Source organism: Stenella coeruleoalba (genome assembly GCF_951394435.1).
Source record: "Stenella coeruleoalba genome assembly, chromosome: 7".
NCBI classification, from domain to species: Eukaryota; Metazoa; Chordata; class Mammalia; order Artiodactyla; family Delphinidae; genus Stenella; species Stenella coeruleoalba.
In genome coordinates this window covers 68087890-68103724 of record NC_137153.1, presented here as the reverse complement: position 1 = coordinate 68103724, position 15835 = coordinate 68087890, and the positions used below count along the sequence as shown (strand labels likewise).

The window sequence follows — 15835 nt, the reverse complement described above, 5'->3', positions numbered from 1 at the left end:
CATGAATGACCCTCAAACCAGAATTTCAGGAGCCTGAGGACAGTGAAAACCTAGCACATCATCCCACACTCCTTTATTGTTTAAAAAGATTTGTTAATTATCTTGATGTTGCTAGAATGAGGGACTACATGATACAACACCATAGGACTCTCTGGGGGATGTTCAAGGGCAATGTCCACCGATTCTGCTTAGGTTCCAAAGGGCTCTGCTCTTTCTCCCCAGGGTTCTCCTATCACACACTCCAGTTTTGGAGAACAATGGAATGTAATGGTTAAAAGCCAGATCACCTGGCTTCAGACAGCAGCTGAGCCATTCACTAGCCATGTTACCTTGAGCAAGGCACTTAACCTCCCCTTGCCTCAGTTTCCCTGTCTGTGAAATGGAACTGGTGATAGTACCTACTTCACAGAGTTGTTGTGATAATTAAATATTAGTTCATTTAATACAAGTGAAGTATTCGGGCCAGTTCCTGGCACTCAGGAAGCACTTAAAAAGGAAGAGCTATTCTTATGCTGGGCCTGGGTAGGAAGGGAAAGAAGAGAAAACCTGAGAAATGACGACAGCCCTCAAAATGTCGAACTTCTTACCACACACCTGAATTCAAGAGTTGCCTCATCACCTCGTTCAACAGCCTCCCACAAAAAAATATTTACTGAGCACCAACCGCAGTGGAAGGTCATCTGATGCAAGGGTGGCGACAGGGTGGTGGAGGGAAGGAAGGCTCTTGTTCAGGGCACACATCTGGCATGTGTGGTTCAGTTCACCTAAGTTAAATGGGATCCCACTGTAATTCCGGCTGTAAAATAGTGAGCAGGACGGCAGAGTCCCTGACCTCGGGACGGTGTCATTCAAGTAGAAGGAGCAGACTTTTAAGCAATCAACCCACATAAAAATATAACAACAAACTGTGTCATACTGTATGAAAGAAAACTGCAGAGGGCTAAAAAGGTGTACCTCAGAGCAGGAGGGGGTGTCATGGAAAGTCATGAGACCCGAAAGGTAAAGAGAAGTGACCCATACAGGGTCAGGAAGAAGTATTCCAGTCAGAGAGCACATGCAAAGGCCCCACAGCCGGAAGGAGCCTGTGTTTGAGGAGCTGAAAGAGGGACCATTAGGTAAGGGGGTAGGGGGAGCATACAAGAGGCAAGACTGCTGGCAGACCCGCATATGTGCTGTCTGAAGGAAGAATGTGGCTCTTATCTCCTCCTTGACTCCTGTCCGCCACATTTTCTAGGTACTTTGTATGGTAGCAGGAAGCTGAAATTATTTGAGCAAATCAACAAGAAGCACTTAAGCTGCTTACTTACACAGGACAGCAGTTTAAAAATATCTCTGTTTATGCACCGGATATTTCTTCAGAGGGTAGTTTGGTCTTTGAAGGATATTCTTTACTTCAGAGATGGAGTCTTCCTATATAACAAAAACAAATCCAGCAATTGCATTACTCATAATGTAATACAGATCAAGGATATCTGGATGTGTAGTTTTGCATTTAAGAGGTCTATGAATCCCATATATGCCGTATATATTGTGTTCATGATACATGTGTGTATATAGATACTATTTCTTTTTTCCCCCTCCCTCCTTCCCTTTATTGCTCTTTCTTTCTTTCCTCTTCCTTCTTCTCTCCCAAGCCCCCTCCCTCTTCCCTTTCTTCCTTTTCTTCTTTTTACATTTTAAAGGGACTCCCTTACTTGAAAAAACTACGAATTAACAAAGCAAAGCAAATGACTTTGCAGACAGGCCGTAAAGTAATCCACGACCCTGGTGATTAGGGGAATCAATATTCATTTAAATAATTCATTTAAATGCCAGCATTTAAATAAGTCAAGATGACCAATTCAACTACATGGTATAGTTAAATCCAACCAGAGGGGGCACTGTCAACCTTCCATTTGAATTTTTTTGAACTGGTGACAGGTCACAGCTAATGGCTGTACATCTGCAGTAGACAAAGTGCTGGGTTTATCTATCTATGGATCAGAAACACTCCCCTCACCCCCATAAAAGTCAAACAGTGAAAAACACCTTATTCACTTTGAGGAAAACTTTTTTCCATGTTGTGAGCTCATGCAGACCACACACGTCCCTAGATTCTTCCCTGGACAGGGATTCCTGTCCAGAGCAGAAGGAAATGTGCTTCGGGCCAGTTACACTGTCTTCTCTAAGTTCTTTGACAGGACAACGCTCCCTCTTGCTGTAGGACCTCTGCTTGATGTGTGCTGTTCTCCAAAGTAGCTGCTATTCATCACTCGTAGCTACTACTCATCACTCAGATTGAAGCTCCACTGTCTCTTCCTCAGGGAAGCCTGCCCTGACTGCCAACCAAGTCCAATACTCCTTTTCATACACTCTCAGGATACCATGTAACCTCCTTGATGAGCATCACAATTTTACATTTATTTCTGTGGTTACTTGATTAATGTCTGTCTCCCCTGCTAGACTGTGAGACCCAGTCCCCATATTATTTTGTCAGCAAAGATCTAATTCCATCAGAAGCCCTGACCTTGTTTAGGTGTTGCTGAGATCTGTGGGACGTCAGACGACTGCAGACCCTTTCATGGATCTTCTTCCACATGGACTGGGACCCAGGGTGGAACCTGCTCAACAGAGTAAACAGGGTGGAGTATTATGCAGCTGATAAAAGGACACTTAGAGTGCATAACAATAAGGGTCGATATTTATAACTTAAAGGTGAGAAAAAAAGCAGCAACATGCAAAACAGTGTGCATAGCATGGTTTCAATGTCTTTATTAAGCCTAGGTATAGTAAAAGCACTGGGAATAAAAACAACCAAGATGTTAAAAGTGGTGTGTGTCAGGGTGTGTGACTCTTTTCTTCTTTGTAATTTACTGTGTATTTTAGATATTTCTCTAAAGAACAAATCCTGCTTTTACTTTTAAAACATGTAACCCCAAAATTTTTAATACAAAATTTAATCCCAACTTTTCTACCAGGGGTTTTTTATGTGTCATTTACTTTAGGCCACCCAGACCCAAACTTAACCACAGATCTTTCAGTGTCTTTCAGTTCCTCAAACAGGCTGCATTTTCTCCCTTCCATAGGCACTTGCCAGCACTGCTCCCTCGGGTAGAATGCTGCCACCCCCAAGCCCCATCCCCGCTCATGTTGAGTCCTACCCACCTTCAGAGCTCAATTCAGTTACTGATTTCTCAGGAAGATCCTTCCTGAGCCCCTTCCTGTAGAGCAGTGGTCCCCAACCTTTTTGGCACCAGGGACCAGATTTGTGGAAGACACTTTTTGGCACTGGGGTTGGGTGGGGGGGAGTTCAAGCGGTAATGCGAGCGACGGGGAGCGGCAGATGAAGCTTCGCTTGCTAGCCCGCCACTCACCTCCTGCTGTGCGGCCCGGTTCCTAACAGGCCATGGACTGGTACCGGTCCGTGGCCCGGGGGGGTTGGGGACCCCTGCTGTAGAGGGAGCCGGCTTCCCTATTTCATGCACTTGGAATCCATTTACCTCTCATTCATAGCACTTCCCCCAGTGGACATTTTGTCATTATTTGGTTAATGTCTGTCTCTCCTCCTAGACTGAAATTGGGACTGAGCCTCTTGGGCTAATAGCTCATCTCAGGGCTTTGAATACCACAGTAGGAATTTAATACATATTTCTTGAGTGACTGAATTCATCCATTCATTCATTCATTTTGGGGAGGGAAGTGAGTACCAATTCTTAAGTTGAGGCAGAATTTGCAGTTTGATTATGAAAAGCACAGATATTGTTTTCTTAAAATGCCTAAAACTTTTAGCAATTTGGATAAAATCGTTCTCTTTAACTAATATACAGTAAACACTGGAAATGACAGAAACATGTGAGAATCAATCCAGTTGTTGTTATGGCCACCACACTAATGAGTCCCTGTGCAGTTGCCCCTCTGCTTGGTTTGGGACCCACATCCAGGCCACCCATCCTGGCTCCCTGTAACAAGCGTGTACCCTCTGGTTTCCAGGGAGACAAGACCAAGAGAATGACTGGATCTACACAAATCCATTACCAACCCAGGAAAATGACTCACAGCAAATGAACGAACCACCTAAAGCACTGCCCATGTTTAAGAAAAGGCCAGGTACATCATTTCTACACTCCTCTAAGAATTTTTAAGATGAAGGAATAGAAATATTTTGAAGCTATAAATAAAATTGGCATTTAAAAATAGCCACCAAATGGACACTGCAAATGCTTTTTCATTGGTCTTGAGTAACCAGTGCCAGAATTATCCGTACACTTGTTACCCTTATTACTATATACAATCAACACTATATTTGAAGACCTCTGAGAATGATGAGTCAACAGGCAAGAGCAGTGCTCTGCCTTGATTATGGCCTTCTCCTTGTGCAGTGGGACGACTGCGGATGGATGCTGAACTGAGGATGGATGCTGAAGGGATGTGACTCTATCTGGACACTGGAGCTAGGGAACCGGCTTGAGAGTGTTTCTCCCACGTTTGGGACTACCATTTCCCATGCTGCTAGTTAAAAGGGTTTTCCACTTCCTCCATTAAAACCTTGGGCTGATTCTCACTCCAAAACTTGCCTCGCATCTCATCCTTGCAAACTTGGCCCTTGCTGATTTCAGTATTAAGTCAGCAGAAACTCAAAAGGTATTTCTCATGCACTTCTGTGATCTGAGCAGAGGGAGACTGGTCCCAGTGGCTCATGTGAAAAGAACGGTGAGTGAGGCAGAGCCTAAGCACTAGTAGTGAAACTACGCCCCTTATGGTTGACTACCAGAAATTCTTGAGCTTGACTTACAGAAGATAAGGAAGCAGCTTGTTAAAAACCCCTCTTCTTACAAACTGCCTTTACTGATTAAGCTTGCTTTAGTTGTTTTTATTCTTTTTTCCTTTCTTTATTTGCATACCCTCCAAGCTTCACATAGCCTAGGGTAATATATCACAAGACTTCTTAACCGTCCCTATAGATAAAGCCTCTGACATCACAGGTCACTATAGTAATGGTGGGCTTAAGTTGTTTTACAAGAACGTGGAGTTGGATCCTGTCTAGTTCAAGCTGGCTAAGACTGGTTGGGATAACTAACCCTAAAACTGTGTCTGCACAGTTATCTGATGAACAATTTTTTGACTTCAGAGGGCCAAAAACTCCACCCTCAGATCATGCTAAGTACCTCCATTTTTGAACATGCATCCCATGAAGAAGCATGTAACCCAGATATGCCTGGGCGAAGTACCGATTACTTCACCTTTTCTCTACCCCCAATCACATTTCCTCATGCCTAAGACCACCCTGCTTCTTTATTCCATAAATATCTCAAGCCCCTTGCCTTTGGGGAGGTGGAGCTGAGGCTTGTTCTCCCATCTCCTTACTTGGCTGCGTTGTGAATAAACTTTCTCTTCACCTCAGCATTTGGCTTGCTGTGCATAGGGCAAACGAACCTGGTTCGATAACAGTAACACCTAATGTTCCAAGGGCTACCTCTGTGAGGTCAACGGGGAATGGATTCTTCCACAGGGTCTACACTGAGGTCAATGGGGAATGGATTCTTCCCCAAGGATACAAAGGGATATCCTTTACTCAAAACAGCTGCCTTAAAATTATTATCTTCAGTGCCACTTCCCTGGAGGTTAAGGTGACAAGCTCTCCTGGATGCCTGGAACTAAGAGGTTTCCCACAGTGCAGGACTTTCAGCACTATAACCAGGACAGTCTTGGGCAAACCAGATAGCCTTTGTGTGACCATGTTATACTTTGTCACCTTATTTACAAATTCATAGTTTGATTAGTTCCAAACTTATCAGTTTAGAGTGACTTTGGACAGAGAATTTGCTGACTCACCAGAGATAAATGATTAAAACTCTGGTCTGCAGCCAAAGTCATCATTCTACAGTCAACTGTGCTAATTCCTGTGAATGACTTGCAAAAGCTCCCCACTGCCTTCCAACTGAGCCCAAATTCCTTAGCTTGGTTTCCACAGTCCCCCTCAGACCCTCAGCCTTGGCACCCACTTTTCCCCAAGGCTGCTCTAACTTTTAGAACCTGACAGCACCCCCTGCCTTCTCACCTCCCATCCCTCCCTTCCATTAACTATCACAATCCAATCCCCTCCCCTCTGGGCCCCCATGAAAATGCCACCTCCTCCATAAAACATTCCAGAGTACTTTCTTCTCCTTTATACTCTGATAACATTTGGTCTGTACTGTTCTCAAAGTTCTGCCTTGTAGAAAACTCTCTGTGTACATTTTTTTTTTAACATCCTCTGCAAGTTCTCAGAGATCAGAAGAAATGTCTTAAATGTTAGCATTTCTATTCCAGGACTAGCAGGGTGACTATCAATCCTGTTTTCCTTCTGAGGCACTGTTTTTTTCCCTTGTGTCAGCAAGTATTTATTGAATGTCTACTAAGTGCCATGAATTGGTAACTGATTCTTCATGTGTCTTTTTTTTTAATTGAGGTATAATTGGTGAGGCACACTTTTAATCACAGAGATACTACATTCCCCTCCACACACCCAGTACTAATCTCAAGGATTCTGACTCAATATGAGGCAATTCTTCAGTGAGCCAGAGTTGAGAATTACTGTCCTGCTGCATAAAGATACTCAGGAAAGACTGGTTGAATGAATGCATAAACCATCTAACAAATTTATTTAAAAAGAAACGAGGCCTTCCTAGATCTCCTTCCTAATGGAATTAACCTCCTCTTGCTCTGCCTTTCCCCTACATTTCAATTATACTTCTGTTAAGTGCACATCATAATCCATCTCAAATTTAGTGACATGGGGGTATGCCTGCCACCCCGTCTAGTGTGTGAGCCACTGGGAAGCCAGGACGTGTCACGATCACATACACTGCACATAATAGGTTCTCAATAAATGGATGCTCAATTCAGTCCCTCAGAAAAGCTTGCTATGCTGATTATAAGGAGTTTGGGTGATGTACGAAAACAAGGCACATGGGCAAAATCCATGAGCTTCTTCCAGTTCTGGCAGCAAAGAAGCACTTTGGGCTGCAAGAGGATGGATCTTTGATCACTAAACCCCTTTTACAGATGAGGAAACTAAGGTCTAAAAGGCTGAGTACTTGTGTGAGATCACATAGCACTTGGAGACAGGTTGAGCAGAGCTCAAGTGTCCTGACTACCACCAGTTGAAGGTTCCTCCCCTTCTCTGTTTAAAATAAATTCTAAGTCTTTACATCTGGGGTAACCCCCTACCTGCTCTGTCCACCTGTTAAGCTGCAGGCTGGTAGAAAGAGAAGAAGCCAGAAGAGAAGGGAGACCAGGCCCAGAGACGGGTGTAAATGTGTCTCTCACCACCTGTCTCTGGGAGCCACGGCCAATTTTTAAAAATCTATGTTGTGTTATTTTCTTCCAATACAGTAACTAATCAAGGACTCACCATTACTTAGTAGATTTTATCAAAACATTTTACTTGGTTTCCTCAAGTCCATTTTAATATAAAGGTATTCTATCATTTCTGAAAAATGTCTAAGAATGCATTGTCACTTTCTTATAATTCCTACTAAAATTTCAGTGCCACTTTTGTTCTGGGATATTTACTACAAGTCTCTTTGTTAGCAACTGTATTATTTTTATGTGGAGATTTCTTATTCTCATCACTAACAATGCAGGGAAAAGCAGGCCGGCCTATCTTTTTTTTTTTTTTTTTTTGTGGTACGCGGGCCTCTCACTGTTGTGGCCTCTCCCGTTGCGGAGCACAGGCTCCAGTCGCGCAGGCTCAGCGGCCATGGCTCACGGGCCCAGCCACTCCGCGGCATGTGGGATCTTCCCGGACCGGGGCACGAACCTGTGTCCCCTGCATCGGCAGGCGGACTCTCAACCACTGCACCACCAGGGAAGCCCAAGACTGGCCTATCTTTCATTCAAAACAACTATCTTAAAACTATTATCTTTTGTGCTACTTCACTGGAGTTGTGACCAACTGTCCTGGTTTGCCTGGGACCAAGAAGTTTCCCAGAATGCAGGATTGTCAGGGTTAAAATTAGGACAGTCTGGAGCAAACCGGATGGTTAGTCACATCAGCTGGGAGCGCAGTTTGGAAAATAAAGTTTCCTGCTCTCAATCTCTGGCCTGCCCTCCAGACATAGGCAATTGTGGGTTTGTGTGTGTGTGTGTGTGACAATAATATAAACAAGCCAACAAACCATGTCTAGAAAAAGAGAAAGAAAATACACCCACATATTAATCATGCTTGTCTTTGGGTGGCAGGACTATAGGTGATTTTTTTTTCACTCCTTTTCATTTGTCTATAATTTCTAAACTTTCGATAGTGAGTTCTTTTATACTGGTGAAACCAAAAGCTTGAGTTCTAAAATTTATGACCGATAATAATGGATAGATAAATAGTACCTATGCCAAGTTAGCTGTCTGTCCCATTTTCAACAAGCATTCTGAGATATGCTTTCCAGGGTAAGAGAAAAGTCTCAATTCTTACTTTTGGGATTATTTTTCAAGGAATAATAATTTTTCATATCAAGGTGTCCCCAGCTGAATATTCCTAAGGAAGCAAACTGATGAAGTGACCTGACTTTACTCCTGCCAGACCACAAGGCACTCTTCTAGCAAAGAGATGGGTGCTTGCTGCTGACCTTTCTCGGAGAAGGGGCTGATCCAGAAGAGGGCTGGGAGTTCTGGAGTGTTGGGAGGTGGCAAATGAAGTTTCCCAGTGGAAATCGGCATCCCCTTGATGACTGTAACTGGCCGAGGGCTTTCCAAACTTACTTGAATCTAACGATAATGGTGATTCATTCCTTAAAACAATCCGTTCATCTGGCTCTTTGATAACCTGAGTGACAATGTGCATTAATCGTTAGTTGTAGTTTTTGCTTTGGTTTGCTTAATTTAGAGCTGGGGGCTGGGTGGGACAGGGAAGAGAACTGGGGGCAAGATGATAGAATACCTGCCGCAGGGATCTCCTGCAAATAAAAGAGGGGTGGGAATAGAGAAGACTAGAGACAAAATGCTCAGCAGTCAAGGGCAAGGAAAGATAACCAAAATTCTGTACATTTGGCATATATTCACAAGCCAAAATCAACTCATGCTCTGAGCTTTGGTTTGTGAGGATTGGAGATTATTGGGCTTGGGAAAGACATAATTTTTTAGACGAAATATTTAACTGCTATGGCAAAGGAAGCTCAGTGTACTCCATTTTCTTTGCATATATCCATTCTCATGTTGTAACATGGAAGTCTGCACCTTCACGTGAATAAACCAATCAAACTTTAAGAACAAGTGATTTACCATCGCATATAAAAAGGTACTCGACTAGAGAAAAAGTAATGAAAATCCCTACTGATAGAGTAGATATTGGGCCTACATACACCCTCACTGGTGATTCATCCTACAAATGAAAAGAGTTTATGGGAGGGGAATAAACCAACTAAAGCAAAGCAACTCAAGTTAAACTACAGGAATTCCATAAGCAGCATTAGCTAGAAATATACTTTCCACCACTCATGGGAGAAAGCACAATAATTGACATTAGACAGCTGGAAATAAATCAGTTTACAAATGCTACTTCTAAAATTACCTTTACGTTAGCTGCAAGGCTGTCAAGAGAAGAAGCTAGAAGAAAGAGGAACAGGTGTTTCAATGACTCATTATTACCAGTTACCCCTAAAGCTGCTGTTACACTTATTCCACAGCAGTACAAAAATATTACACAATGAATGAATTATCAGAGAACTTAAATGCTCCCTTGTAAATTATACCATCACCTTTAAGTCTTCCTGAAGTCACAGCAATTTATCTATTAGTTTTACTGTCCTCTTGAGGTCAACAATGAGGTTATATTAATGACAGCATGTATGGATACAGGAAGAGTAAACGGGAGTCTAAAGTGAAGCAATAACTTCAGTAGCCCTTGGGCAGCCTGGAAAACTCTTATTTGCCCAGGTGCCCAGGGCCTAAAAGAAAGCCATTTGGCTCAATGTAAAATTCATACCCTCTGCCTCTTCTGGCATTCCCTTTATATTTGGTTTACATAAAATCCTACTTATGCAGAAACTCTTGAGTGTACTTGTCCAAGGTAGATACAAAAATGAATACATAAGAGCTTGGAAAAACAACACAGCAAAAGTGTAAATCATTATGATTACCCAAGTAATCATAATAAGTAAATAGACCTAATGCCAGAGAATGGTAAGAATTACTAGAAGTAATACATACAGATAAAACCAAGAATAAATGGGATTTTTCCAGGTTCAAAATGCTTTTGAAATGAGTATTTGCAAGACTATGCTAAGGCCACTGTGGCTTCCCCCAGCATGACTGGGGCTTAGGCAGTGACAGGGGTCTGCTGATTCCCCAATGCCACTGGCAATAAGAAGGAAGATATAAAAAGGGATTTTTAAAAGCATGCTAATTGTCATATCCTCTGGGCATGCACATAGGTGTGTGGGCATCTTGTCCTAGAAGCTCTCTTCCACCCAACTCCCAGCTGAGCAGGGAATTGGTAATGCTTAGCCCCTTTTCAGCTATAACCATAAATCTGCCTTGTTGCCTAGGAACCCCCTTGCTACTGATTTTTGAACACTCCCTTTCACGGGGAGTTTGCCCTTGTTTCCTAGCTTCTCAAAGTGTAGTCTATGGACCAGCTGCATCGGTATCACCCGGAAGCTTGTTAGAAAAGAGCGATTCCAGGCCCCACCCCAGCCTTAGGGAATCAGAATCTGCACTTTAACAAGATCCCCAGGTGATTCGAATGCACACTGAAGTTTGAGAAGCACTGCTTTATTCTACCTTAGGCCTGAATGAATGAGCTGACAGGTGACCTAAGGAAAAGTCTGGCTTGGAAGCTACAGGGATTCCAAGGATCTGAGCCCCGAGGTCTGAACTTCTTCTCTAAATGTAAGTACACCAAAAACTTGGTGTGTGACCTGTACACACTCTGTAACCTCTCTGGAACCTTAGCTGTCCACCTGCCAGGATTAAGAAAGACAAAGGCTGAGACCAATGTGATATATGAGTCCCGTTGTAATTGAGCTAGCATTAAGCCCAAATGTCCTCCCTGGGAAAGGACATTTCCTGTTGCTTGATTTCACAGTAATGGGGAAGACAGTGCTGCTTTTATGGGCTACATGGGTGATTTTCAATCCAAAGGACTTAAATGTCAGAGGTGATGAAGCACTTTCTGCTTCAAACCCTGTCTTCTGTCCTTGGTTTGCTGCTGTAGAACAGTCACAGTGATTCAAGGACACCGGCTTGAGTTACCACAAGAGAATGTGCAGCCCCTTAAAAGTATAAACCTTTCAGCCTAACATAGGAAACCCTGTTGTCAGGGATGGTACAGGTCCAGTCTCACCAAGAGTCAAGAGAATGGGCCACCACCATCCCTTTCTAGCCTAAGAATTTTTATTAATTCAGGAATAGTTGAAATTCACTGCCCTGACCTTCAGTATTGACATGGTTCATGTATTTCAATCATAAAGTAAAGGCCTCCCAGGGAGGCCTTAACCCAGTGCCTCTCAGTGTGTGATCCAGGGGCCTCCCCATGGGTCTCTAAGACCTTTCAGGAGCTCTGCAAGATCAGAACTGTTCTCCTATTAATATTAATCTCTTTTTCACTCTCTTTCTCTCACAACTGTATAATGGAGTTTTCCAAAAGCTACATGATATGTCATGATGTCACCACTCTGATGGTTAATGGAATGTGTGCTTGTATATTCTTGTATTTTACAAATTTCTCAGTTTTAATTTCTAACACTAAATATTGATAGATATCATCTGCATACACAAAGTTCATTGGGGTCTTCAATAATACTTAATGCAAAAGGGTACTGAAATCTAAACATTTGAGATCCCCTGCCTTAACCTCACTGCTTCAGACAAATTGCCTCTCCTCCTCTGCTGACATGGAATCTTGTAAAGTAAGTGTTGCATCTCCTGATCTCCGACAATCCCCTGCTGCTTCCTATCCAGAGAAATGGAGAGTCCTGTATGTTAGCTATCAGTGGTGCCTTAGCAAGAAGATTCCACCAGGACAAGGTGCTCCCTGCTTTTCCAGCCCAGCCAGGGAACAACCACAGCTAGAGCACGCTCAGTGGTCACACTACTCAGAGCAGTCTCCTTCAACAGCTAGGGGAACTCTGAAACAGCTTCTCAGCTGACTCTGCTCATGGGAACTCCCTCCCTGGAAACTCCACAGCGGGAGGGCACCTGAGAATTAGGCCCTGAATTTCCAAAGAAACATGTGATTCCTCAGAATGAAGAAGACTTAGAGGTAGGTAGAATGCATTCGTTCCCATGGGGAAACTGTATAGGAATAACAAGAAACTCAAGTACCTCTTCTCACTGGAAATGGAAAGTTTGAAAAGTCAGATTTTCTTCTAGACTTCTGGGAATGATGCTCTGAACTGTTCTCACCAAAGGGCTTTGCACTGTCCACCTGAAAGGAAAGGAAAGGAATGAGACTTGAACCCACTGTAGTTTGTATTACCCTCTCCTCATTACCTGTAATGCCTTTCTCCCCCTCAGTCACAGTCATGCAGGTGAGAAAAGAGGTTGGGAACAGATTAAATCACAGTCTCCAAGTATATAAAATGTTATACCCAATAGGGAAACCTGTCTGTCCCTACCTTCACTGAGGTTAGAACACGAAGACATGGCCTAGCACTAGGCACAACTCATATTCTAACCACTGGTAAGGCTCCAGCCCAGAAAACAGCAAGTGACATTTACTTCACATTCTTTTAGAACCAGACAGAGTTTCATGTTCCTAAACAGTCTGAGCAGTACTGGCCTAGGTGTGGTCCTCCCTGAAGACAAGGGATTTTCACAAGGCGACATTTCAGCCTTCCACATCCCCTTCCAGTCTGAGTGTCTATATTCTTGAAAAAAAAGAATAGTGGTGACTGTATTATTTTACTTAAGGTAACCGTATTTTCCTACACTGGACAACATGCCAAAATACTTGAAATAGAGACTCTTCCAGAATATGTACGACATAGAGTTGCTGGAGTTTCTTCGTAACATTGTTTATTTCTGTTTTTTTTTTTTTAAATTTCAAGAAAGCATGTTATAATATTACTCTTCAATCTACTTCAAGAAATACTTTGATTAGAATTTACAATCTTGACAACATCAGGTCCTCTACATTTTAATGCTGCTACTTAAACTTCAGATATCAGGAAATCTGGCTAAATAAAAGAGCACTTAGGAAAGAGCTTGGCACATTAGTAAAGACTGTATAAGAATTTGTTAAATAAAAGTATCAAGCAACTTTTAATTCCCTAAGAAACCTTCCAAGATTTTAAGCTTATTTAGCCCATAATGGCATACACTAAAGTTGTATTTTATAAAAATTTATGTCAAATGTTATAAATCAGACTCAGTAAACTCAATTCAGCAATATTTGTATGAAGCCACGTTTAAAGAGTGATTGCTGGATTTTGCCAGACATTTTTACCCAGGTCACCATGAAGAAAACAGCTATCCTGTACTTTCTAGCCAAACAACGTCTCTGTTCTACCTACAAACCAACTCTATATCCAGTCATCTCAAAAGCACCTTGCCTTTGAGATTTACCATGCTTCATTTCTTGTGTCTAATGCACAAACATCATCGTTAAGTCAAATTATCAACTTGACAATAATATCAATAGTTAACATTCTGAAGAATAAGTCATGAACTAGAATGTGGAATGGTATTCATGAAAAATATGAACTAATACTGGAAGTGTTTTTAATGTAATATTAACTGTAAATATCAAGAAACAAATCGGTATATACAGTATAATTACAACTTTGTGGGAAAAAATAAGGCATTATGAATACCAAAAAAAGGCAAAAGAAAATGTATCAAATTAAACAATGATTTTATTATTCTGGTGAACCTGTGGGCAATTTTTGTCTTGAACTCTTCTACATTTTCCTTTACTTTTATAGTAGTCAAAAAATCTTGAGACTATGAGAACAAGTGTGATTGAATTTGCCTACTATTTCCTGAGGGCTAAATCTAAAATAACTTTAATGAAGGGCTTTGACTGTGGCACATCATTGCATCTTCCTGCAGACATATGTTTCCTGCTCTTAAAAGTGTGGCCACTAAGCAACGACCTCACTAAGAAAACTCAAACCAGTTTTCTTAAAACAGATGAGGCTTTGGTTTCAGATTGGTACAGAGTATATGCCAGCCTTTGATATGCATCTTCTACCACTGACAGTTCATTGATTTTTCTGGACAGTGGCAGGTTATCATATGTAGATAACACTCTCTATTAATAATTTTCAGAAATTAAAAATAGGGATGGCAGACATTTACTAAGCAAGTCTTCTGCATAAGACATCTTTCCTGACAATGACTCTAGGAAGTGAACATAATTTAATCATAGCTGTCATTCAATTGGAGTTTCCTCTATTTACTTACTTACCCATTTGTTTTCATGGTCCAACCTTCCTTTATTCCACCCTCATTCACACCCTCACCATTCCAAAGGACTGTGAAAAATAATTTGAGGCTCACATGTCTTACTACAAATGGAGGTTTGCTTTCTCCAGGTATTTTGAAACTATCTCCAAGATTCAGTTGAGCTGGCTGGTCCTGAAAGAAACGCCTGGTGAAATATGGAGAGGGCGGCCGGGACTGCATGCCTTGGGGCAGTCTGTCGAGATTACTCTCCCTTGGTTTCATCTTTATACTACTTAAGGGGAATTTTGGTCCATTTGATGTGGATAAAGGCCTTCGTGACTCACATCTTTCTTCCTGAAAACCCAAAAAAGAAACAATATTTTTAAAGAAGAAAACTCAATCAGAATATAACTGTGTTTAATTGAACTTTAACTAAGGTAGAAGACTGAACATCTCAGATTTATAAAACATGAACTTAAGGAAGGGCATTTTAAAATTTTTCTTCAGGTCAGGTTAGTATCACTAGTATATTTCAACTATTAGCAGTGAGATTTATTTGCATTATGAGAAAGTTGGAAAGTATCAGATACCCCCACCCCCACCCCATCATAGACAGATGATTGACAGATGTAGAAATATAGTGAGTGAGAGAGAGAGAGAGAGAGAGAGAGAGAGAGAGAGAATTTGGCATAAACTTGGGTCCAGCAATTTCACTTCAAGGAATTTATTATAAGGAAATAATTATGGCTATATGTATAGCTACAGAAATTCTTAGAACACTTCAAAAATTAGAAACCAACTATATTGGTGAGTAAGCACTTTCCTTTCAGCTCCAAACCCACCTTTCTACACTCAGCTTTATGATACTGGACCTGGCACTCTGCAAACCCCCTTCGGTTTTTCCAGCTGTTTTGTTAGGCTCCACCACTAGAGGGCGCTAGAGGGAGACCGTAAGACTAGAGGAGGAGGAAAGGACTGGGGACTTCCAGTTTTGCATTCTGTTCTTGTCAGCATCACCCCAGCAACCATTCTTCACCTTGACAGCAGCAAATGGCTCCAGTTTATAGTTTTTTCCTATCATAATCCAAAACTAGCCTCACAGCACCAGGTGGCCAGAGAGCCCCTTGCTCAGAGATTTGAGTCTAGCCCCACAGGATCCTTCCTCCAAGCTCCTGGGACAGCAGCAATGAGCAGTGTCCCTCCTTAGAGATCTGAGTCCCAGCTCATCAGAGTCTCCCCTCTGAAATCATGAGGAAACACCCGGGAGAGCAGCCCCTCCCCGCATGTCTGGGTGCCCTTTCTATGGGGTTTCTTCCTCCAATTTCTATGCTCTTGATGATCCAACCTCTTCCCTTTGGTCCCCCAACGCTAGAGGTGGAAGCTGCTTCCTGTAGTTACTATCTCCATCACTTCACTGTTCCCCTTTTCCTTTCAGTCCTCCAACCCTTGTTTAGCCCTCTTTTTTTTTTTTACATTAAATCTTTCTGTTAAAGTA

At 42.1% G+C, this 15835-nt stretch overlaps 1 protein-coding gene across 3 annotated transcripts in view; it reads right to left on the bottom strand.

Moving 5' to 3' along the window:
* Positions 1-15835, bottom strand: part of SPATA6L (spermatogenesis associated 6 like) — a 60832-nt gene that overhangs the window by 2894 nt on the left and 42103 nt on the right. For all 3 annotated transcript variants that reach the window (XM_079927654.1, XM_079927655.1, XM_079927656.1), the window contains 6 exons: positions 14455-14694; positions 12277-12379; positions 9524-9558; positions 8583-8779; positions 2507-2600; positions 1308-1410 (listed from right to left, as the gene is read on the bottom strand). In XM_079927654.1, coding sequence (XP_079783780.1) covers positions 1321-1410; positions 2507-2600; positions 8583-8779; positions 9524-9558; positions 12277-12379; positions 14455-14694 — 759 coding nt within the window. In that variant the 3' untranslated portion in view covers positions 1308-1320. The remainder of the gene's footprint in view (positions 1-1307; positions 1411-2506; positions 2601-8582; positions 8780-9523; positions 9559-12276; positions 12380-14454; positions 14695-15835) is intronic.